Source organism: Capricornis sumatraensis, chromosome 5, assembly GCF_032405125.1.
Source record: "Capricornis sumatraensis isolate serow.1 chromosome 5, serow.2, whole genome shotgun sequence".
Lineage (NCBI taxonomy): Eukaryota > Metazoa > Chordata > Mammalia > Artiodactyla > Bovidae > Capricornis > Capricornis sumatraensis.
In genome coordinates, this window is record NC_091073.1 from 97369678 (window position 1) to 97393357 (window position 23680).

A 23680-nucleotide genomic window follows, 5' to 3' on the forward strand; every position below is an offset into this window, starting at 1 on the left:
CAGGTTCGATGCTGCCTGGGGAACTAAGATCCCGCATGCTGTGCTGTGCACCAAAAATAAATAAGCTAATCAATTAAAATAGTTGCTAAGCCTTTGAAAAAAGACTGGCTAAAGGGAAGTCTCTTTTTCTTCTAGTGGAAAAAGCATAGTTAACACAAAAAGAAGAGAGGTAAAAATACCTCACTGAGTTCCAACAACACAAGAGAAGACTTTACACATGAACATCACCAGATGGTCAACACCAAAATCAGATTATATTCTTTGCAGCCAAAGATGGAGAAGCTCTATACAGTCAACAAACACAAGACCAGGAGCTGACTGTGGCTCAGATCATGAACTCCTTATTGCCAAATTCAGACTCAAATTGAAGAACGTAGGGAAAACTGCTAGACCATTCAGGTATGACCTAAATCAAATCCCTTATGATTATACAGTGGAAGTGAGAAATAGATTTAAGGGCCTAGATCTGATAGATAGAGTGCCTGATGAACTATGGAATGACGTTTGTGACATTGTACAGGAGACAGGGATCAAGACCATCCCCAGGGAAAAGAAATGCAAAAAAGCAAAATGGCTGTCTGGGGAGGCCTTACAAATAGCTGTGAAAAGAAGAGAGGTGAAAAGCAAAGGAGGAAAGGAAAGATATAAGCATCTGAATGCAGAGTTCCAAAGAATAGCAAGAAGAGATAAGAAAGCCTTCCTCAGTGATCAATGCAAAGAAATAGAGGAAAACAACAGAATGGGAAAGACTAGAGATCTCTTCAAGAAAATTAGAGATACCAAGGGAACATTTCATGCAAAGATGGGCTCGATAAAGGACAGAAATGGTATGGACCTAACAGAAGCAGACGATATTAAGAAGAGGTGGCAAGAATACACGGAAAAACTGTACAAAAAAGATCTTCATGACCCAGATAATCATGATGATGTGATCACTAATCTAGAGCCAGTCATCTTGGAATATGAAGTCAAGTGGGCCTTAGCATCACTACGAACAAAGCTAGTGGAGGTGATGGAATTCCAGTTGAGCTGTTTCAAATCCTGAAAGATGATGCTGTGAAAGTGCTGCACTCAATATACCAGCAACTTTGGAAAACTCAGCAGTGGCCACAGGACTGGAAAAGGTCAGTTTTCATTCCAATTCCAAAGAAAGGCAATGCCAAAGAATGCTCAAACTACTGCACAATTGCACTCATCTCACATGCTAGTAAAGTAATGCTCAAAATTCTCCAAGCCAGGCTTCAGCAATACGTGAACCGTGAACTCTCTGATGTTCAAGCTGGTTTTAGAAAAAGCAGAGGAACCAGAGATCAAATTGCCAACATCTGCTGGATCATGGATAAAGCAAGAGAGTTCCCGAAAAACATCTATTTCTGCTTTATTGACTATGCCAAAGCCTTTGACTGTGTGGATCACAATAAGCTGTGGAAAATTCTTCAAGAGATGGGAATACCAAACCACCTGACCCGCCTCTTGAGAAATCTGTATGCAGGTCAGGAAGCAACAGTTAGAACTGGACATGGAACAACAGACTGGTTCCAAATAGGAAAAGGAGTACGTCAAGTTTGTATATTGTCACCCTGCTTATTTAACTTCTAAGCAGAGTACATCATGAGAAACACTGTACTGGAAGAAACACAAGCTGGAATCAAGATTGCTGGGAGAAATATCAATAATCTCAGATATGCAGATAACACCACCCTTATGGAAGAAAGTGAAGAGGAGCTAAAAAGCCTCTTGATGAAAGTGAAAGAGGAGAGTGAAAAAGTTGGCCTAAAGCTCAACATTCAGAAAATGAAGATCATGGCAACCGGTCCCATCACTTCATGGGAAATAGATGGGGAAACAGTGGAAACAGTGTCAGACTTTATTTTTGGGGGGGCTCCAAAATCACTGCAGATGGTGACTGCAGCCATGAAATTAAAAGACGCTTACTTCTTGGAAGAAAAGTTATGACCAACCTAGACAGCATATTCAAAAGCAGAGACATTACTTTGCCGACTAAGGTCCGTCTAGTCAAGGCTATGGTTTTTCTTATGGTCATGTATGGATGTGAGAGTTGGACTGTGAAGAAAGCTGAGCGCTGAAGAATTGATGCTTTTGAACTGTGGTGTTGGAGAAGACTCTTGAGAGTCCCTTGGACTGCAAGGGGATCCAACCAGTCCATTCTAAAGGAGATCAGCCCTGGGATTTCTTTGGAAGGAATGATGCTAAAGCTGAAACTCCAGTACTTTGGCCACTTCATGTGAAGAGCTGACTCATTGGAAAAGACTCTGATGCTGGGAGGGATTCGGAGCAGGAGGAGAAGGGGACGACTGAGGATGAGATGGCTGGATGGCATCACTGACTCATTGGATGTGAGTCTGAGTGAACTCCGGGAGATGGTGATGGACAGGGAGGCCTGGCGTGCTGCGATTCATGGGGTCACAAAGAGTCAGACACGACTGAGCGACTGAACTGAACTGAACTGAGTTCTTATAAGAACTAATAAATAATTTCTGTGCTATATTTAACAAAATTCTTGGCAAGTCGGTTACTTGCAGAATGCTTATTTTGTTTCCACTGTTTCATTCAGTCATGGGGAATATTAAAATTCTAGATCCCGAAGCAAAACATTGCCACGCTAGTTATGGTCTTATTTCAACTTCTCTACCACCCAGTTCTCTCTCTTCCTCTATTTTTGGACTCCCACCCACTGCAGGACATCTATAATGTCCACCTTAGAAGCTAATTTCTGAGGCAGCTTTACAAATAGCTGAGAAAAGAAGAGAAGCAAAAGGCAAGGGAGAAAGGCAATGAATGCAGAATTTCAGGGAATAGCAAGGAGAGATAAGAAACCCTTATTAAGTGAACAATGCAAAGAAACAGAGGAAAACAATAGAATGAGAAAGACTAGAGATCTCTTGAAGAAAACGAGATATCAAGGGAACATTTCAAGCAACAATAAAGGACAGAAAAGGTAAGGACCTAACAGAAGCAGAAGAGATCAAGAAGAGGTGGCAAGAATACACAAAAGAACTGTACAAAAAAGGTCTTAATGACCCAGATAAGCACAATGGTGTGGTCTCACCTAGAGCCAGACAACCTGGAGTGTAAAGTCAAGTGGGCCTTAGGAAGCATTACTATGAACAAAGCTAGTGGAGGTGATGGAATTCCAGCTGAGCTATTTCAAATCCTAAAAGACGATGCTGTTAAAAGTGCTGCACTCAATATGTCAGCAAATTTGGAAAACTCAGTAATGGTCACAATTTTCAATTCCAATCCCAAAGAATGGCAATGGCAAAGAGTGTTCAAACTACTGTACAACTGCTCTCATTTCACATTCTAATAAGGTAATGATTAAAATCCTTCAAGCTAGGCCTTAGCAGTATGTGAACCATGAACATCCAGATGTACAAGCTGGGTTTAGAAAAGGTAGAGGAATCAGAGATCAAATTGCCAACATTCGGTGGATCATAGAGAAAGCTAGGAAATTCCAAAAAAAACCATCTACTTTTGCTTCATTGACTGCACTAGAGCCTTTGACTGTGTGGATCACAATAAACTGGAAAAGTTTTAGAGATGGGAATACTATCTTAACCTGCCTCCTGAGAAGTCTGTATGCAGGTCAAGAAGCAACAATCAGAACCAGACATGGAACAAATGACTGGTTCCAAATTGGGAAAGGAGTACGTCAAGCCTGTATATTGTCACCCTGCTTATTTAACTTCTACTCAGAGTACATCATGTGAAATGCCAGGCTGGATGAATCACAAACTGGAATCAAGATTGCTAGGAAATATTAACATCCTTAGATATGCAGATGAAACCACTCTAATGGTTGGAAATGAAGAAGAACAAAAGAGCCTCCTGAGGAAGGTGAAAGAGGAGAGTGAAAAAGCTGGCTTAAAACTCAACATTCAGAAAACTAAGATAATGGCATCTGGTCCCATCACTTTGTGGCAAATAGAAGGAGAAAAAGTGGAAACAGCGGCAGAGTTTATTTTCTTAGGCTCCAAAATCACTGCAGATGGTGACTGCAGCCGTGAAAATAAAAGACACTTGATGGAGAAGGAAATGGCAACCCTCTCCAGTATTCTTGCCTGGAAAATCCCATGGACAGAGGAACCTGGCGGGCTACAGTCCATGGGGTCTTCCGACACAACTCAGTGACTGAGCATGCACACATATAACGGAATCACTCTTCTGTATACCAGAACCTAACACAACATGGTAGAGTAGCTACACTGTAATAAATATAACAAGCAAATTTTAAAAAATGAATAAGGATGCTTGCTCCTTGGAAGGAAAGCTATGACAAACCTAGAGAGCATAGCAGAAAGCAGAGACATCACTTTGCTGATAAAGGTTGATATAGTCAAATCTATGGTTTTTCTAGTAGTCATGCTTGGATATGAGAGTTGGACCATGAAGAAAGCTCAGAGCCAAAGAACTGATGCTTCTGAACTGTGGTGCTGGAGAAGACTCTTGAGAGTTCCTTGGACTGCAAGATCAAACCAGTCAATCTTAAAAGAAATCAACCCTGAATATTCATTGGAAGGACTGATGATGAAGCTGAAACTCTAATACTTTGGCCACCTGATGTGAAGAGCCAACTCGTTGGAAAAGACCCTGACGTTGGAAGATTGAAGGCAGGAGGAGAAGGGGGCAACAGAGGATGAGATGGTTGGACTGCACCACTGGCTCAATGGACATGAGTTTGAGCAAACTCTGGGTGATGGTGAAGGACAGGGAAGCCTGGCGTGCTGCAGTCATGGGTCGTAAAGAGTTGGACATGATTTATTGAACAAAAACAACAACAGAAGCTAATTAGATTAATAAATACCATACATTTTGCCCTAATCTATACCACAGGACTGGAAAAGATCAGTTTTCATTCCAATTCCAAAGAAAGGCAATGCCAAAGAATGCTCAAACTACCGCACCCATTGCGCTCATCTCACATGCTAGTAAAGTAATGCTCAAAATTCTCCAAGCCAGGCTTCAGCAATACGTGAACCGTGAACTCTCTGATGTTCATGCTGGTTTTAGAAAAGGCAGAGGAACCAGAGATCAAATTGCCAACATCTGCTGGATCATGGATAAAGCAAGAGAGTTCCCGAAAAACATCTATTTCTGCTTTATTGACTATGCCAAAGCCTTTGACTGTGTGGATCACAATAAGCTGTGGAAAATTCTTCAAGAGATGGGAATACCAAACCACCTGACCCGCCTCTTGAGAAATCTGTATGCAGGTCAGGAAGCAACAGTTAGAACTGGACATGGAACAACAGACTGGTTCCAAATAGGAAAAGGAGTACGTCAAGTTTGTATATTGTCACCCTGCTTATTTAACTTCTATGCAGAGTACATCATGAGAAACGCTGGACTGGAAGAAACACAAGCTGGAATCAAGACTGCCGGGAGAAATATCAATAATCTCAGATATGCAGATAACACCACCCTTATGGCAGAAAGTGAAGAGGAACTAAAAAGCCTCTTGATGAAAGTGAAAGAGGAGAGTGAAAAAGTTGGCCTAAAGCTCAACATTCAGAAAACGAAGATCATGGCAACCAGTCCCACCACATCATGGGAAATAGATGGGGAAACAGTGGAAACAGTGTCAGACTTTATTTTTGGGGGGGCTCCAAAATCACTGCAGATGGTGACTGCAGCCATGAAATTAAAAGACGCTTACTCCTTGGAAGAAAAGTTATGACTAACCTAGATAGCATATTCAAAAGCAGAGACATTACTTTGCCGACCAAGGTCCGTCTAGTCAAGGCTATGGTTTTTCCTGTGGTCATGTTTGGATGTGAGAGTTGGACTGTGAAGAAGGCTGAGCACTGAAGAATTGATGCTTTTGAAGTGTGGTGTTGGAGAAGACTCTTGAGAGTCCCTTGGACTGCAAGGGGATCCAACCATTCCATTCTAAAGGAGATCAGCCCTGGGATTTCTTTGGAAGGAATGATGCTAAAGCTGAAACTTTTTGGCCACTTCATGCGAAGAGTTGACTCATTGGAAAAGACTCTGATGCTGGGAGGGATTCGGGGCAGGAGGAGAAGGGGATGACCGAGGATGAGATGGCTGGATGGCATCACGGACTCTATGGATGTGAGTCTGAGTGAACTCCAGGAGATGGTGATGGACAGGGAGGCCTGGCGTGCTGCGATTCATGAGGTCACAAAGAGTCAGACACGATTGAGTGACTGAACTGAACTGAACTGAGTTCTTATAAGAACTAATAAATAATTTCTGTGCTATATTTAACAAAATTCTTGGCAAGTCGGTTACTTGCAGAATGCTTATTTTGTTTCCACTGTTTCATTCAGTCATGGGGAATATTAAAATTCTAGATCCCGAAGCAAAGCATTGCCACGCTAGTTATGGTCTTATTTCAACTTCTCTACCACCCAGTTCTCTCTCTTCCTCTATTTTTGGACTCCCACCCACTGCAGGACATCTATAATGTCCACCTTAGAAGCTAATTTCTGAGGCAGCTTTACAAATAGCTGAGAAAAGAAGAGAAGCAAAAGGCAAGGGAGAAAGGCAATGAATGCAGAATTTCAGGGAATAGCAAGGAGAGATAAGAAACCCTTATTAAGTGAACAATGCAAAGAAACAGAGGAAAACAATAGAATGAGAAAGACTAGAGATCTCTTGAAGAAAACGAGATATCAAGGGAACATTTCAAGCAACAATAAAGGACAGAAAAGGTAAGGACCTAACAGAAGCAGAAGAGATCAAGAAGAGGTGGCAAGAATACACAAAAGAACTGTACAAAAAAGGTCTTAATGACCCAGATAAGCACAATGGTGTGGTCTCACCTAGAGCCAGACAACCTGGAGTGTAAAGTCAAGTGGGCCTTAGGAAGCATTACTATGAACAAAGCTAGTGGAGGTGATGGAATTCCAGCTGAGCTATTTCAAATCCTAAAAGACGATGCTGTTAAAAGTGCTGCACTCAATATGTCAGCAAATTTGGAAAACTCAGTAATGGTCACAATTTTCAATTCCAATCCCAAAGAATGGCAATGGCAAAGAGTGTTCAAACTACTGTACAACTGCTCTCATTTCACATTCTAATAAGGTAATGATTAAAATCCTTCAAGCTAGGCCTTAGCAGTATGTGAACCATGAACATCCAGATGTACAAGCTGGGTTTAGAAAAGGTAGAGGAATCAGAGATCAAATTGCCAACATTCGGTGGATCATAGAGAAAGCTAGGAAATTCCAAAAAAAACCATCTACTTTTGCTTCATTGACTGCACTAGAGCCTTTGACTGTGTGGATCACAATAAACTGGAAAAGTTTTAGAGATGGGAATACTATCTTAACCTGCCTCCTGAGAAGTCTGTATGCAGGTCAAGAAGCAACAATCAGAACCAGACATGGAACAAATGACTGGTTCCAAATTGGGAAAGGAGTACGTCAAGCCTGTATATTGTCACCCTGCTTATTTAACTTCTACTCAGAGTACATCATGTGAAATGCCAGGCTGGATGAATCACAAACTGGAATCAAGATTGCTAGGAAATATTAACATCCTTAGATATGCAGATGAAACCACTCTAATGGTTGGAAATGAAGAAGAACAAAAGAGCCTCCTGAGGAAGGTGAAAGAGGAGAGTGAAAAAGCTGGCTTAAAACTCAACATTCAGAAAACTAAGATAATGGCATCTGGTCCCATCACTTTGTGGCAAATAGAAGGAGAAAAAGTGGAAACAGCGGCAGAGTTTATTTTCTTAGGCTCCAAAATCACTGCAGATGGTGACTGCAGCCGTGAAAATAAAAGACACTTGATGGAGAAGGAAATGGCAACCCTCTCCAGTATTCTTGCCTGGAAAATCCCATGGACAGAGGAACCTGGTGGGCTACAGTCCATGGGGTCTTCCGACACAACTCAGTGACTGAGCATGCACACATATAACGGAATCACTCTTCTGTATACCAGAACCTAACACAACATGGTAGAGTAGCTACACTGTAATAAATATAACAAGCAAATTTTAAAAAATGAATAAGGATGCTTGCTCCTTGGAAGGAAAGCTATGACAAACCTAGAGAGCATAGCAGAAAGCAGAGACATCACTTTGCTGATAAAGGTTGATATAGTCAAATCTATGGTTTTTCTAGTAGTCATGCTTGGATATGAGAGTTGGACCATGAAGAAAGCTCAGAGCCAAAGAACTGATGCTTCTGAACTGTGGTGCTGGAGAAGACTCTTGAGAGTTCCTTGGACTGCAAGATCAAACCAGTCAATCTTAAAAGAAATCAACCCTGAATATTCATTGGAAGGACTGATGATGAAGCTGAAACTCTAATACTTTGGCCACCTGATGTGAAGAGCCAACTCGTTGGAAAAGACCCTGACGTTGGAAGATTGAAGGCAGGAGGAGAAGGGGGCAACAGAGGATGAGATGGTTGGACTGCACCACTGGCTCAATGGACATGAGTTTGAGCAAACTCTGGGTGATGGTGAAGGACAGGGAAGCCTGGCGTGCTGCAGTCATGGGTCGTAAAGAGTTGGACATGATTTATTGAACAAAAACAACAACAGAAGCTAATTAGATTAATAAATACCATACATTTTGCCCTAATCTATACCACAGGACTGGAAAAGATCAGTTTTCATTCCAATTCCAAAGAAAGGCAATGCCAAAGAATGCTCAAACTACCGCACCCATTGCGCTCATCTCACATGCTAGTAAAGTAATGCTCAAAATTCTCCAAGCCAGGCTTCAGCAATACGTGAACCGTGAACTCTCTGATGTTCATGCTGGTTTTAGAAAAGGCAGAGGAACCAGAGATCAAATTGCCAACATCTGCTGGATCATGGATAAAGCAAGAGAGTTCCCGAAAAACATCTATTTCTGCTTTATTGACTATGCCAAAGCCTTTGACTGTGTGGATCACAATAAGCTGTGGAAAATTCTTCAAGAGATGGGAATACCAAACCACCTGACCCGCCTCTTGAGAAATCTGTATGCAGGTCAGGAAGCAACAGTTAGAACTGGACATGGAACAACAGACTGGTTCCAAATAGGAAAAGGAGTACGTCAAGTTTGTATATTGTCACCCTGCTTATTTAACTTCTATGCAGAGTACATCATGAGAAACGCTGGACTGGAAGAAACACAAGCTGGAATCAAGACTGCCGGGAGAAATATCAATAATCTCAGATATGCAGATAACACCACCCTTATGGCAGAAAGTGAAGAGGAACTAAAAAGCCTCTTGATGAAAGTGAAAGAGGAGAGTGAAAAAGTTGGCCTAAAGCTCAACATTCAGAAAACGAAGATCATGGCAACCAGTCCCACCACATCATGGGAAATAGATGGGGAAACAGTGGAAACAGTGTCAGACTTTATTTTTGGGGGGGCTCCAAAATCACTGCAGATGGTGACTGCAGCCATGAAATTAAAAGACGCTTACTCCTTGGAAGAAAAGTTATGACTAACCTAGATAGCATATTCAAAAGCAGAGACATTACTTTGCCGACCAAGGTCCGTCTAGTCAAGGCTATGGTTTTTCCTGTGGTCATGTTTGGATGTGAGAGTTGGACTGTGAAGAAGGCTGAGCACTGAAGAATTGATGCTTTTGAAGTGTGGTGTTGGAGAAGACTCTTGAGAGTCCCTTGGACTGCAAGGGGATCCAACCATTCCATTCTAAAGGAGATCAGCCCTGGGATTTCTTTGGAAGGAATGATGCTAAAGCTGAAACTTTTTGGCCACTTCATGCGAAGAGTTGACTCATTGGAAAAGACTCTGATGCTGGGAGGGATTCGGGGCAGGAGGAGAAGGGGATGACCGAGGATGAGATGGCTGGATGGCATCACGGACTCTATGGATGTGAGTCTGAGTGAACTCCAGGAGATGGTGATGGACAGGGAGGCCTGGCGTGCTGCGATTCATGAGGTCACAAAGAGTCAGACACGATTGAGTGACTGAACTGAACTGAACTGAGTTCTTATAAGAACTAATAAATAATTTCTGTGCTATATTTAACAAAATTCTTGGCAAGTCGGTTACTTGCAGAATGCTTATTTTGTTTCCACTGTTTCATTCAGTCATGGGGAATATTAAAATTCTAGATCCCGAAGCAAAACATTGCCACGCTAGTTATGGTCTTATTTCAACTTCTCTACCACCCAGTTCTCTCTCTTCCTCTATTTTTGGACTCCCACCCACTGCAGGACATCTATAATGTCCACCTTAGAAGCTAATTTCTGAGGCAGCTTTACAAATAGCTGAGAAAAGAAGAGAAGCAAAAGGCAAGGGAGAAAGGCAATGAATGCAGAATTTCAGGGAATAGCAAGGAGAGATAAGAAACCCTTATTAAGTGAACAATGCAAAGAAACAGAGGAAAACAATAGAATGAGAAAGACTAGAGATCTCTTGAAGAAAACGAGATATCAAGGGAACATTTCAAGCAACAATAAAGGACAGAAAAGGTAAGGACCTAACAGAAGCAGAAGAGATCAAGAAGAGGTGGCAAGAATACACAAAAGAACTGTACAAAAAAGGTCTTAATGACCCAGATAAGCACAATGGTGTGGTCTCACCTAGAGCCAGACAACCTGGAGTGTAAAGTCAAGTGGGCCTTAGGAAGCATTACTATGAACAAAGCTAGTGGAGGTGATGGAATTCCAGCTGAGCTATTTCAAATCCTAAAAGACGATGCTGTTAAAAGTGCTGCACTCAATATGTCAGCAAATTTGGAAAACTCAGTAATGGTCACAATTTTCAATTCCAATCCCAAAGAATGGCAATGGCAAAGAGTGTTCAAACTACTGTACAACTGCTCTCATTTCACATTCTAATAAGGTAATGATTAAAATCCTTCAAGCTAGGCCTTAGCAGTATGTGAACCATGAACATCCAGATGTACAAGCTGGGTTTAGAAAAGGTAGAGGAATCAGAGATCAAATTGCCAACATTCGGTGGATCATAGAGAAAGCTAGGAAATTCCAAAAAAAACCATCTACTTTTGCTTCATTGACTGCACTAGAGCCTTTGACTGTGTGGATCACAATAAACTGGAAAAGTTTTAGAGATGGGAATACTATCTTAACCTGCCTCCTGAGAAGTCTGTATGCAGGTCAAGAAGCAACAATCAGAACCAGACATGGAACAAATGACTGGTTCCAAATTGGGAAAGGAGTACGTCAAGCCTGTATATTGTCACCCTGCTTATTTAACTTCTACTCAGAGTACATCATGTGAAATGCCAGGCTGGATGAATCACAAACTGGAATCAAGATTGCTAGGAAATATTAACATCCTTAGATATGCAGATGAAACCACTCTAATGGTTGGAAATGAAGAAGAACAAAAGAGCCTCCTGAGGAAGGTGAAAGAGGAGAGTGAAAAAGCTGGCTTAAAACTCAACATTCAGAAAACTAAGATAATGGCATCTGGTCCCATCACTTTGTGGCAAATAGAAGGAGAAAAAGTGGAAACAGCGGCAGAGTTTATTTTCTTAGGCTCCAAAATCACTGCAGATGGTGACTGCAGCCGTGAAAATAAAAGACACTTGATGGAGAAGGAAATGGCAACCCTCTCCAGTATTCTTGCCTGGAAAATCCCATGGACAGAGGAACCTGGCGGGCTACAGTCCATGGGGTCTTCCGACACAACTCAGTGACTGAGCATGCACACATATAACGGAATCACTCTTCTGTATACCAGAACCTAACACAACATGGTAGAGTAGCTACACTGTAATAAATATAACAAGCAAATTTTAAAAAATGAATAAGGATGCTTGCTCCTTGGAAGGAAAGCTATGACAAACCTAGAGAGCATAGCAGAAAGCAGAGACATCACTTTGCTGATAAAGGTTGATATAGTCAAATCTATGGTTTTTCTAGTAGTCATGCTTGGATATGAGAGTTGGACCATGAAGAAAGCTCAGAGCCAAAGAACTGATGCTTCTGAACTGTGGTGCTGGAGAAGACTCTTGAGAGTTCCTTGGACTGCAAGATCAAACCAGTCAATCTTAAAAGAAATCAACCCTGAATATTCATTGGAAGGACTGATGATGAAGCTGAAACTCTAATACTTTGGCCACCTGATGTGAAGAGCCAACTCGTTGGAAAAGACCCTGACGTTGGAAGATTGAAGGCAGGAGGAGAAGAGGGCAACAGAGGATGAGATGGTTGGACTGCACCACTGGCTCAATGGACATGAGTTTGAGCAAACTCTGGGTGATGGTGAAGGACAGGGAAGCCTGGCGTGCTGCAGTCATGGGTCGCAAAGAGTTGGACATGATTTATTGAACAAAAACAACAACAGAAGCTAATTAGATTAATAAATACCATACATTTTGCCCTAATCTATACCACAGGACTGGAAAAGATCAGTTTTCATTCCAATTCCAAAGAAAGGCAATGCCAAAGAATGCTCAAACTACCACTCAATTGCACTCATCTCACATGCTAGTAAAGTAATGCTCAAAATTCTCCAAGCCAGGCTTCAGCAATACGTGAACCGTGAACTCTCTGATGTTCAAGCTGGTTTTAGAAAAAGCAGAGGAACCAGAGATCAAATTGCCAACATCCGCTGGATCATGGATAAAGCAAGAGAGTTCCCGAAAAACATCTATTTCTGCTTTATTGACTATGCCAAAGCCTTTGACTGTGTGGATCACAATAAGCTGTGGAAAATTCTTCAAGAGATGGGAATACTAGACCACCTGACCTGCCTCTTGAGAAATCTGTATGCAGGTCAGGAAGCAGCACTTAGAACTGGACATGGAACAACAGACTGGTTCCAAATAGGAAAAGGAGTACGTCAAGTTTGTATATTGTCACCCTGCTTATTTAACTTCTATGCAGAGTACATCATGAGAAACGCTGGACTGGAAGAAACACAAGCTGGAATCAAGATTGCCGGGAGAAATATCAATAACCTCAGATATGCAGATAACACCACCCTTATGGCAGAAAGTGAAGAGGAGCTAAAAAGCCTCTTGATGAAAGTGAAAGAGGAGAGTGAAAAGTTGGCCTAAAGCTCAACATTCAGAAAACGAAGATCACGGCATCCGGTCCTATCACTTTATGGGAAATAGACGGGGAAACAGTGGAAACAGTGTCAGACTTTTTGGGGGCTCCAAAATCACTGCAGATGGTGACTGCAGCCATGAAATTAAAAGACGCTTACTCCTTGGAAGAAAAGTTATGACCAAGCTAGATAGTATATTCAAAAGCAGAGACATTACTTTGCTGACTAAGGTCCGTCTAGTCAAGGCTATGGTTTTTCCTGTGGTCATGTATGGATGTGAGAATTGGACTGTGAAGAAGGCTGAGCACCGAAGAATTGATGCTTTTGAAGTGTGGTGTTGGAGAAGACTCTTGAAAGTCCCTTGGACTGCAAGGAGATCCAACCATTCCATTCTGAAGGAGATCAGCCTGGGATTTCTTTGGAAGGAATGATGCTAAAGCTGAAACTCCAGTACTCTGGCCACCTCATGCGAAGAGTTGACTCATTGGAAAAGACTCTGATGCTGGGAGGGATTGGGGGCAGGAGGAGAAGGGGACGACCGAGGATGAGATGGCTGGATGGCATCACAGACTCTATGGACGTGAGTCTGAGTGAACTCCGGGAGTTGGTGATGGACAGGGAGCCTGGCGTGCTGCGATTCATGGGGTTGCAAAGAGTTGGACACGACTGAGCGACTGAACTGAACTGAACTGATACCTAGTACTTTACGCCCATTATTTAATCTTCATAATAATCTTAGTCAGTACAAACTATTATTATTTCCATTGTACAAATGAAGAGACTGAAGTAAGCAAAGCCCAAGGACAATAGCTAGCAAATCACAGAGCAGTATTCAAATTCAAGTTGGACTGATTGCTAACCACAACCCTACCCAGGCTGTGGGTTGCTACTTATCTTAAGTCTTATTTACCCAACCAGGTGACAAGCTTATTTTAGGACAAGAACTTGCCTTTCTCGTCTTAATAAAAAGAGCTAAGATTTATTAATCATCTACTACATGACACATACTTTACATGTATTAGTTCAAATCCTCATAACTCTGTTTTGTATATTATTTCCCTCATGTTACAGATTAGGAGATTGGGGCTCAAAAGGATTAGCTAACTTGGCCTGCAGATACAACAGGCAAGAATCTTGATATAGGTAGGCCCAGTACCTACCCAGAGATGAGGAGATGATGTAGAAGAATATTTGTAATTGATAAATGGGAAAGCCCAGGACTATATTCACCCAAACTCTGGTTTTCTGCATCTAGCATGATGTTTGCACAGTGGCAGTAAATAGGGGAGAGGGAATTGTCAGAGAGCTGCCTATCTCTTCCTTCGAGCTCTATGAGAATAAACTTTTAGACTTGACAATAAGCAGAGCCCAACGGGTTATTGCGGAATTCCTATGTTGCCTCACTGAACACAGGCAACTGTGACCAAAGTCTCTCACTGGGAGTTTTGTGGTAGAGAATACAGATAATTTTAACACTTACAGCATGTTTTCCATGTACCAGGCAGCTTTCTCTGTGCTTCATGTGGTTTAACTCATTTAATTTCCAGGTAAGCACTGTTCACCTCCCATATCACAGGTGAGAAACTGAAGTGCCTAAAGGTTACAGGATTTGCCCGAAGCCCCTAACTAGCAAGGGTGGGGGACATTCTGTAGCATAGTTTCAGAGCTGGAAAGAGAAAGAGAAGTTGCTCAGTCGTGTCCGACACTTTGCGACCCAATGGACTGTAGCCTATCAAGCTACTCTGTCCGTGGGATTTTCCTTGCAAGAATACTGGAGTGGATTGCCATTTCCTTCTCTAGCAGATCTTCCCAACTCAGGGAGCGAACCGGAGACACCGCACTGCAGGCAGACGCTTTACCATCTGAGCTACCAGGGAACTCAGTTGATAAAGAATCCGCCTGCAATGCAGGAGACTCGGTTTCGATTCCTGGGTCAGGAAGATCTGCTGGAAAAGGGATAGGCTACCCAGTCCAGTATTCTTGGGCTTCCCTTGAGGCTCAGCTGGTAAAGAATCTGCCCGCAAAGCGGGAGACCAGGGTTCGATTCCTGGGTTGGGAAGATCCCTGGAGCAGGAAGAGGCTACCCACTCCAGTATTCTGGCCTGGAGAATTCCGTGGACTGTATAGTCCATGGAGTCCCCAAAGAGTTGGACATGACCAGAAACGGTATATATACCAAAATATCTGAGGGCTTCCCTCATAGCTTAGAGCTGGAGCCCCTCCTAAATAACAGTGCAAGAGAAGAGTCACTTGAGTCCAGCGAAAATAGAGACGAAATTCTAGTTTAATGAAGAACCAAAAATTCCTGCAAGCTAAGTAGAAAAGTTAATTTCACAGTGCTTGCCTGCCTGCCAGCACGTCTCCCATCTCCAACTTTTCCCCTTCTCGGCGGCCTTTCCCGCCCTTCCTCCTCTGACAGCAGATGGAACGGGAATAGTAGGTGAAAGGTCGCAGCCGGGGTTTGGCAACTCCCGGTTGGTTCTGCCTCTTTTCCGCAGAGCCCGCGGAGCCGAGGGAGCGCCTGGATTGTCGCTAGTCCAGTCCAGGCAAGCGAAGCCGAGAGTCCTAAAGCTCCGGGGACCTGCTAGAGTCACCAACTTGGAGCTTTGCCCCCCTCCCCTCCCCACGAGGAAGGCAGCGAAACCACTCACGGCCTTCCTTCCACGGCGTGGACATTCCCTCCCCAGGGGCCTCCCCACTCCCAGCATGTCCCCAGCAATTTATTTCCCGAGATCTGCCATTGGGTGCCCTCACGACACCCAGGGACTTGGGGGCGGGGGGCGGGTGGGCAGGGATGAGGTTCGGGAGCACCCCGGGAGGGTGGTGCTTAGTGAGGCTTCTCAGCCCCTAATCTGGGAGCTAGACGTGGGAGCTTCCTCAGTAGGTAAAGAATCTGCCTGCAATGCATAGGATCCAGGTTCGATTCCTGGGTCGGGAAGATGCCCTGGAGAAGGAAATGGCAACCCTCTCCAGTATTCTTGCCTGGTGAGTTCCATGGACAGAGGAGCCTGGCAGGCTACAGTCCATGGGGTCGCAAGAGTCAGACACTACTTAGGGACTAAACCACCACCTAGACTGTGACCTAGGACTTTCGTTCATCCTCAGATTTCGTTCCGTGGCCACACTGTACACGAGGAAACTGACATCCAGTGCCTGCCAAGGGACTCGGTCACATGCTCAGACACCAGAGCCAGGTGTGTATTCCACATTTTGGTACTGTGACAAACTCTCATGGAAGGCAGGGTTTATGATGTAAAATGATGCCATTCCAGAGATACCAATGGCAAAGAAAACTCGGAATAGGGACTGGGTCGGGGGTGGGGGGCGTTTGGAATCCTATTACTTCTAGGAAGTGAAGCAATGTCAACTTATCAGTTCCTGAATAAAGGAAACGGGCAGTAGGGTGGGGGATGGGTGGAGCGAAGGCCTGAGGCCTCTGACAATCTGTGCTTTGTTAAAATCTGCAGCGAAGAATTCATCCCCAGCCGCCCGCCGGACCTCATCCCACGCAGTCTGCGAGCCCTTGGATTGCACCATTTTAGATGTTTTCCATCTATTTGGTATGCGGGAATAATGACTTTCTAATTCCCTCAAACGTTTCCTGCAGCTAGAAAAGGCAGTTGTAGTTAATACACACGCCTGGTGCCATGTCCACCTCAGTGACTCAGAGTCGCACAGCGCGTATTTCAAGAAGCAGGCCTGACCGAAGCTGCTGAGAACTGCCTGAGACCCGAGCCCGCCCTCGCCTAGGGGCGGGGCCGTGGGCTTGCGTCAGGGCTCCAGTGCGCGCGCGCGGGCTCCCAGCCGCACCGCGGGTATAAATGGGCCGTGTGGCCCTAGCTCAGAGTTTCGCTGCAAGCTGCGCTTTTAGCTGTAGAGGGACGTCTGGGTTGACATCTCGTGGGTCGACTTTCCTTCCGACTCCGCGCGACCCGTTATTACAGCAAGTGGGCCGCTCCTGGCCCGTCCTCCTGGAGGTGAGCGGCTTTATAGGGTTCCCGGCTCCCCGCCCCCATCCCCTGGGCTGCGTGCCCCGCGGGCCTCCTGGCGTTACCCCGCCTGGGGCTGCGCTGTGGGGAGCGTCCCTTCTCGTCCCCACCTGGGGCCCCACTCAGCGACCCCGCCCAGCTTTCTCCAGGGGTGGCCCTAACTAGGATCCGTGTGCTCACCCCACGCCGTGCCCATCCAGAGCACACCTAGCATCTCCTTCCTGTTGTTTGTAGGAACTGCCCGTTTTCTTGCCTGTCCCCCCCTGGACTGGAAGGCGCATGAGGGCCGAGTTCGTGTCTGCAGGGCCTCGAGTGGCCTTAGTGCCATCCGGGGTGCCTAACACGTTGTGGGTGTTCAGGGCGTACTTGTTAAATAAGTGCACTTGATATATTTTACTCCGTTAGGATTATTTAGACTTCTAAAAAGTTTATGATTAATTCACACCTGACTGAGACGTGAAGGAGATTTCCAGGCAGGTTGCTTTTGCTTTCTCAAGGACATGTTCTTATATTCCCGCAATCGACGCCCCCCCCCCCCGCCCCCTGCACCCTTCCTCCCCACAAAAAGAACTGGGTTTTTTCATCCAGGAAGGTTTGTGGTCCCTGGACTGTGGAACAGGGATTCTCTATATCTGAAAGCAGAAGTAAAAGTTTTAAGGAATGCTCTTGGATTAGTCCAAGAAGCTGAGTCGTTCCACAGCTGGTGGGAGCCATGCATTTACAGTGTAAATTTACTTGGAGATTCTGCCCTGGCCCCTGCCTCCCTGACTGGCTGGCCACCTGCTTAGCTCCAGGGTCAAGGTCAGAGGCACGCATATCCCAGAAGGCTGGAGATTAACCTCTCCTCTCTCTTCTCAGGATTCAGAGGCCTTTCAGAAGCAGAAGGCAACTCTATTCTACAGAGGAGTGGAATCCTTGAAGCCATGAAGCATATGTTGAACCTCTATCTCTTAGGTTGGGTGCTGACCCTGCTCTCCATCTTCATTAGACTGATGGAGTCCCTGGAGGGCTTACTGGAGAGCCCGTCTCCTGGGAGCTCCTGGGCCACCAGAGGTCAGCTTGCCAACACAGAGCCCCCAAGGGCCTTCCAGACCATCCATCCAGAGGGGTGTGATAAGACCTCCCTCCACCGGTTATAACCTTGGAACAGTGTCCAAAATACCGCCAGTTCTACCAGTTCCTGGGCAGGCAAGCTCCACATCAGTGTTATCAGAGAACTAACTGTTACTAGGCCCTTGAAGGACCTCATCTGGATACTCCTTGTTCTGGAAACAGCCTGTTTAATCACAGATCTTAGTGGGTGGCCTGTGGCTGTCGAATGGAGTGATCTCACTCCCCTCCCGGCTCTGCTGTATGCTTGGCTGTCCTGAGCAGCCTGGCTTAGTCTTCTCTTAGATGAGGACTTGTGCTGCAACTTCAGCTGTTGGAAGATGGTCTTAGTTTCAACCCTACTTTCTAAGCATCTGCCAACAATTCTTTTGGACTTGGGTGTCTTATGGTCAGTTTACTTGGTATTCAGCTTTTTTCCCATGAGAGCTCTTCTGTGTGCAGATAACAGTTAAGAGTTGTGTGGGTTGGCTGTAGAAAGGGGGAAGGTGGAGTCTTCTGTGTCCTGTTCTCATTTTTACATTTTTTAAAGTTGTTCCTCCAACTTAGCGAGTATGTGTGTGTGTGTATTGGTCTGAAGTGGGCAGGGGAATGACAGCGCCTGCTTGGGACAAGGGTATTTGGCCACCATGTGGCCTAAATAAGTTTTTCTAATGAAATAAAGTTGAATGTATATTTCCACTCTGTGTCTTGTTGACTCCTGCGCTTGAAATTAGTGATGGGGAAGGGTTTTAATGCGTACATCTGAGGTTTCAGATCTTAAAGTATAGGAGCAGAAAAGTATGTAAAACGCTTTGTTTAAAACATAAGGGAAATAAACCTTTGAACGTGGAGGCAGGTACACTTGCGGCTGCCCTGTATCAACAAGTTGTCCCAGCCTAGGCCAAGGCTATTAGAGTTTTCTCTTGACTCCATCTCTAAAGAAAAAGAAAAGTGATCCTTTCTGACAGCCCTTCAGCTTCAGTCCCTGGAGAAGACTTGAGTCCAGTAGGTGTTTTTTCTCTGTGTTCTTATCTACTCAATTCTGATTGTTATCCGGGCTAGCTGGTGAAATGTCTGTGCTTCACTGATGATTGTTTCTGCTCTCCCAGACCTAACAGCTTGGACTTTCCAGAAAAAAGGAGATTTTTTTTTTCCTTGAATTCCCTCCTTCATCCCCACTCAGTATTGAAACATATTCATTCCTCTGCGTGTGGAAATTAACACACTCATCTTGGGGCACACATCCTTTTGTATATGGTGAATTTGATTTACTTTTGCTAAAGGGTAAGAATGGTGCATGGTGTCCTCTGCTGAACTAGCTCTACTTTCTGAGTGTTCTTTATTTTTGGCTGTGCTGGGTCTTTGCAGCTGTGTGGGCTCCCTGACGAGAGTGGGGGCGGCTCTCTAGTTGCAGTGCTTGGACACTTGCAGTGGCTTCTCTTTTTGGGGAGCACAGGTTTTAGGGCACATGGGCTTCAGTAGTTGCGGCTCCTGGGCTCTAGATCACACGCTCAATAGTTCTGTGGGCTTAGTTGCTCCTCAGCCTGTGGGGTCTTCCTGGATCAGATATCAAACCCATGTCTCCAGCATTGGTAGGCGGGCAGATTCTTTACCACTGAGCCACCAGGGAAGCCCTCTTCCTGAGTGTTCTTAAGTGCCACTACCCCAGACTTCCCTGGTGGCTCAGATGGTAAAGAATCTTGAGTTCAATCCCTGGGTTGGGATGATCCCCTGGAGAAGGGAATGGCAACCCACTCCAGTATGCTTGCCTAGAGAATAACGTGGACAGAGGAGCCTGGCTACAGTCCATGGAGTCACAAAGAGTTGAACACAACTGGGTGACTTAACACACAGCCCAGAAACCAGTGGTTTGGGCATCACTTTTATTTATTGTGCTGTGATAATTCTTAGTGCTGTTGGCAAGTATTTCCAGCTTCTCACCTTCTGGGCACGTGATAAAAGATTGCACTCTTTGGTCTTTTGTGATTGGCTGGACTTATGTGACTTGTCTTGGTAGCAGAGTACTCTCAGAAATATATAATGTCTTCCCAAGAAGCAGAAATATAGTTGGCTTTTTATCTCTGATTTCAGGCAGTTTCATGCCATAGCTGCCCTTTTCTAGACATTTTTCTCAGATTTGGTGCCTTTTATCATTTTTATGCCTCTTCAACTACTTTGGGGCATTTTGATCTTTTGGTTGGAGACCCGCACCTGAAGTTTCTTTCCCAAGCAGTTTCGCTTAATGGAAATAGTTTACTGAGTGCCGCAAATTAAACAAGGTCTTGGCTCTAAAACAATTTAAACTACTAACAGAGATGTGAAGAGTAGGGTAAACAACTGTCCCTGTGCCTGGCAGAGGGGTTTCCTTGGTTACTGGATTTTCAGTGTTAAGAACTGGAATGGTTGTGGTCAAACCAGGACTGTTGGTTACCATACCAACAAAGCTGAGTTTGAATTTTCTTTTCAGTGATTTTTGTCACTCCAAGCATCTCCATTTTATCTCTTACCAAAGGGATGCCCTGGAGGAGGAAATGGCAACTCACAATACCCAAGGTATTCTTGCCTGGGAAATCCCATGGACAGGAGCCTGGTAGGGCTGCAGTCCATAGTGTCGCAGTCAGACATGACTGGGCAACTGAGCATGCCCTTGGGGATAATAAGCAGTTGCCTCTGTGAACCCCTGTGACATCCATAGTCTCTCTTGATCCCTTGACCTTCTTGCAAGCTGGCCAGTTCTCTTCTGGACTCATCCTGGGGTGCTTTGTCAGTGACAGCCAACTGTATCCAATTTTAAAATTCTATTCTCTTGACTCTCCTAGCTTATTAGGTAGGTTATTAAATAACTAAGTTACTGCAGGCCACAATTTTACCAAATGCTTTGCTACTGTATAACATGGATTGCTGACCTTCCAGCCTCCAATAAGATCTTTGCTGCCCTCCACATTAGTTATTCATACATATTAAGTGTTTCTTTTTAAATAATATGTAATACCCCCCTCTAGATTCTGATTTATCAGTCAGGACAAATTAGGTTATACTGCAGCAACCACCCTGAAAACTTTGCAGCTTAAAACAGAGAACAGTGGCCGAAGAATGTCTTCCCAAGAAGCAGAATTGAGAGCTAATCAAGAACTATTCCCTTTGCTCCAGGTAAGGGGCTGTCATCACATCCACACAGTGGAACATCACAGGCACTAGGCTGTTGTGTCTTCCATTTGTCCCCACTCCCCTGACTGCATTTATCCTGTCCCTGTTCCACCAGAGTACATTAGATGTGCGGCACATGGCTTGTTTCAGTTTATCGTTCTCTAGCTCAGCCACGTCTGAAACTGTCAATAGCAACTATTGTGCATCATGCAGATTCTTGAATTTGAACTTGACGTGACTGAAGGGAATTCTTGGGTTGTTTCCTTTGTGGCGGAACATATAGTGGATGTGTTCTACCTGCAGGAGAAATAGCTGAAAGGTTATTGACTAGAAGGGTTATTAGTAGTCACTTGTTCAGTCACTAAGTCATGTACAATTCTTTGTGACCCCATGGACTGCAGCACGCCAGCCTTCCCTGTCCTTCGCCATCTCCTGGAGTTTGCTCAGACTCATGTCCGTCGAGTTGGTAATGCCATCCAACCATCTCATCCTCTGTTGCCCCCTTCTCCTCCTAGCCTCAGTCTTTTACAGCATCAGAGTCTTTTCCAATGAATTGGCTCTTCAAATCAGGTGGCCAAAGTACTGGAGCTTCAGCTTCAGCATCAGTCCGTCCAATGTGTATTAAGGTTGATTTCCTTTAGGATTGACTGGTTCGATGTCCTTGCTGTCCCAGGGACTCTCAAGAGTCTTCTCCAGCACTGCAGTTTGAAAGCATCAATTTTTGGGCGCTCAGCCTTCTTTATAGTCCAACTCACACATACGTACATGGCTACTGGAAATATCATCATTAACATTCCTCAAATATTTCTGCCCTTGCCTTCCAAGCACATGATAGAATCGCAGTTTCTGATATCCTTGCGTTGAATTGGGCCATATAATTAGTTCTGGCCAGTAACTTGTGAGTAGAAATGATTTGTGTCAATTCTAGGTTGGTGCATTTAAGCACAGGTCCAGAGACCTCCAAAGCATAGGCACAGAGCCCTCTTTGCTTCTGCCACAGTCACCAGCAAAGCTCTAGATGGATTTGTTCCATTAACGTAGGTCCTGGAGTACGGGTCATGGAGCAGAGCCTTCAGCTGATCCCTGATGAACATGTACCCAAGAAAAATACTTTGTCTTTTTTTTTTTTTTTAATACATTGTATTTTATTTATTTATTTGGCTGTGCCAGGTCTTAGCTGTGGTATGTAGGATCTTTAGTTGCAGCATGTGAACTCTTAGTTCTTGCATGTAGGATCTACTTACCGACTAGGGATTGGTCCGAGAGCTCAGAGTCTAAACCACTGAACCACCAGGGAAGTGCCCCTCTGTTGTCTTATGCTACTGCGATGTGGACTTCTTGCTAACTTGGCCTATCCTGATAACATTGCTTATAGTACCTACTGTGTGCCGGATGCTAGGCATCAACTAAAATCTCATCACTACCTATCTCAGATAACATGCAAGATAGAAGGGGGGATGCATGTAAACAATATTTCATGGATTTACTATAGAATAATATGGCTACATAAATAATAGGGACAGTGGCTACATAAAGTTATTTATGGACAGGAGATGGATGTTAAGGATCTGAGTTTTATTTTTAATTTCTTTATATTGGTTGTGACACGTGGCTTGTGGGATCTTAGTTTCCCAACCAGAGATTGAATCCAGGCCCTTGGCAGGGAAAGCTCAGAATCCTAACCACTGGACCACAGGGATGTCCCAGAGGATCTGAATTTTTTAAAAATGAATAGGCTATCTAGTTAGGAAAGAGTTTCCCAGTAGAGAAAATAATGTGAGTAAGGGCGTGGAGCTGAAACTAAGCACGTGTTTAGAGAACTGCAACTATTTTAAACTATGTTGTTAGCTTGAAGCTGTAACTCTAGTGCCATCTAGTGGAATGGAATGAAGAGAATGAACTGTTTTAAATGTATGCTTTCTGGATTTGAAGCGCTGCACTCCTGAAGCTTAGGATAAGTATCAGAATATTAAAGACTAGAAGATACGATTTAGTTCAGCACTGTCCAATAAAGGTATAATGCAAGCCATATATATGATTTAAAATTGTCTAGTGGTCACATGAAAAAGAAAAAAGAAACAGGAAAAGGTATTTTAAACAAATTTTAGCTAACCTAATACATTAAGAATATTTCAATATGTAATCAACTTAAGTTATTAATGAGATGTTTTACATTTTTTTTTGTTCTAAGTGTGTATTTGTGTTGGTGAGTCTTTTACATTTACAACACGCCTGCATTTGGATTAGCCACGTTTCAAGCGCTTAGTAATCACGTGTGGCTGGTGGCTAGTGTATTGGGTGATGTCTTATCATTTCACCACAGGGGAAAAAGAAGGAAACTAAGTAACTTAGATAATGTCATTGAATTAATTGGTGGTCTCTTCCAGTATGCAGCTCTTTTGTCTACATCACGGGTTTCTTTTTGTTTTTTGTTTTTCCTTTTTCAAGGACACTTCAAAATGCAGTAAAGAAA

General features: G+C 44.0%; 1 protein-coding gene across 1 annotated transcript; it reads left to right on the forward strand.

Moving 5' to 3' along the window:
• The first annotated feature begins 16834 nt into the window (after positions 1 to 16834).
• Positions 16835 to 18665, forward strand: HILPDA (hypoxia inducible lipid droplet associated). The gene is given in 3 exon segments (XM_068973261.1): positions 16835 to 16959; positions 17830 to 18045; positions 18048 to 18665. Coding segments are annotated over 2 exon segments (189 nt in total). The 5' UTR covers positions 16835 to 16959; positions 17830 to 17894; the 3' UTR covers positions 18086 to 18665.
• Positions 18666 to 23680: the final 5015 nt, after the last annotated feature.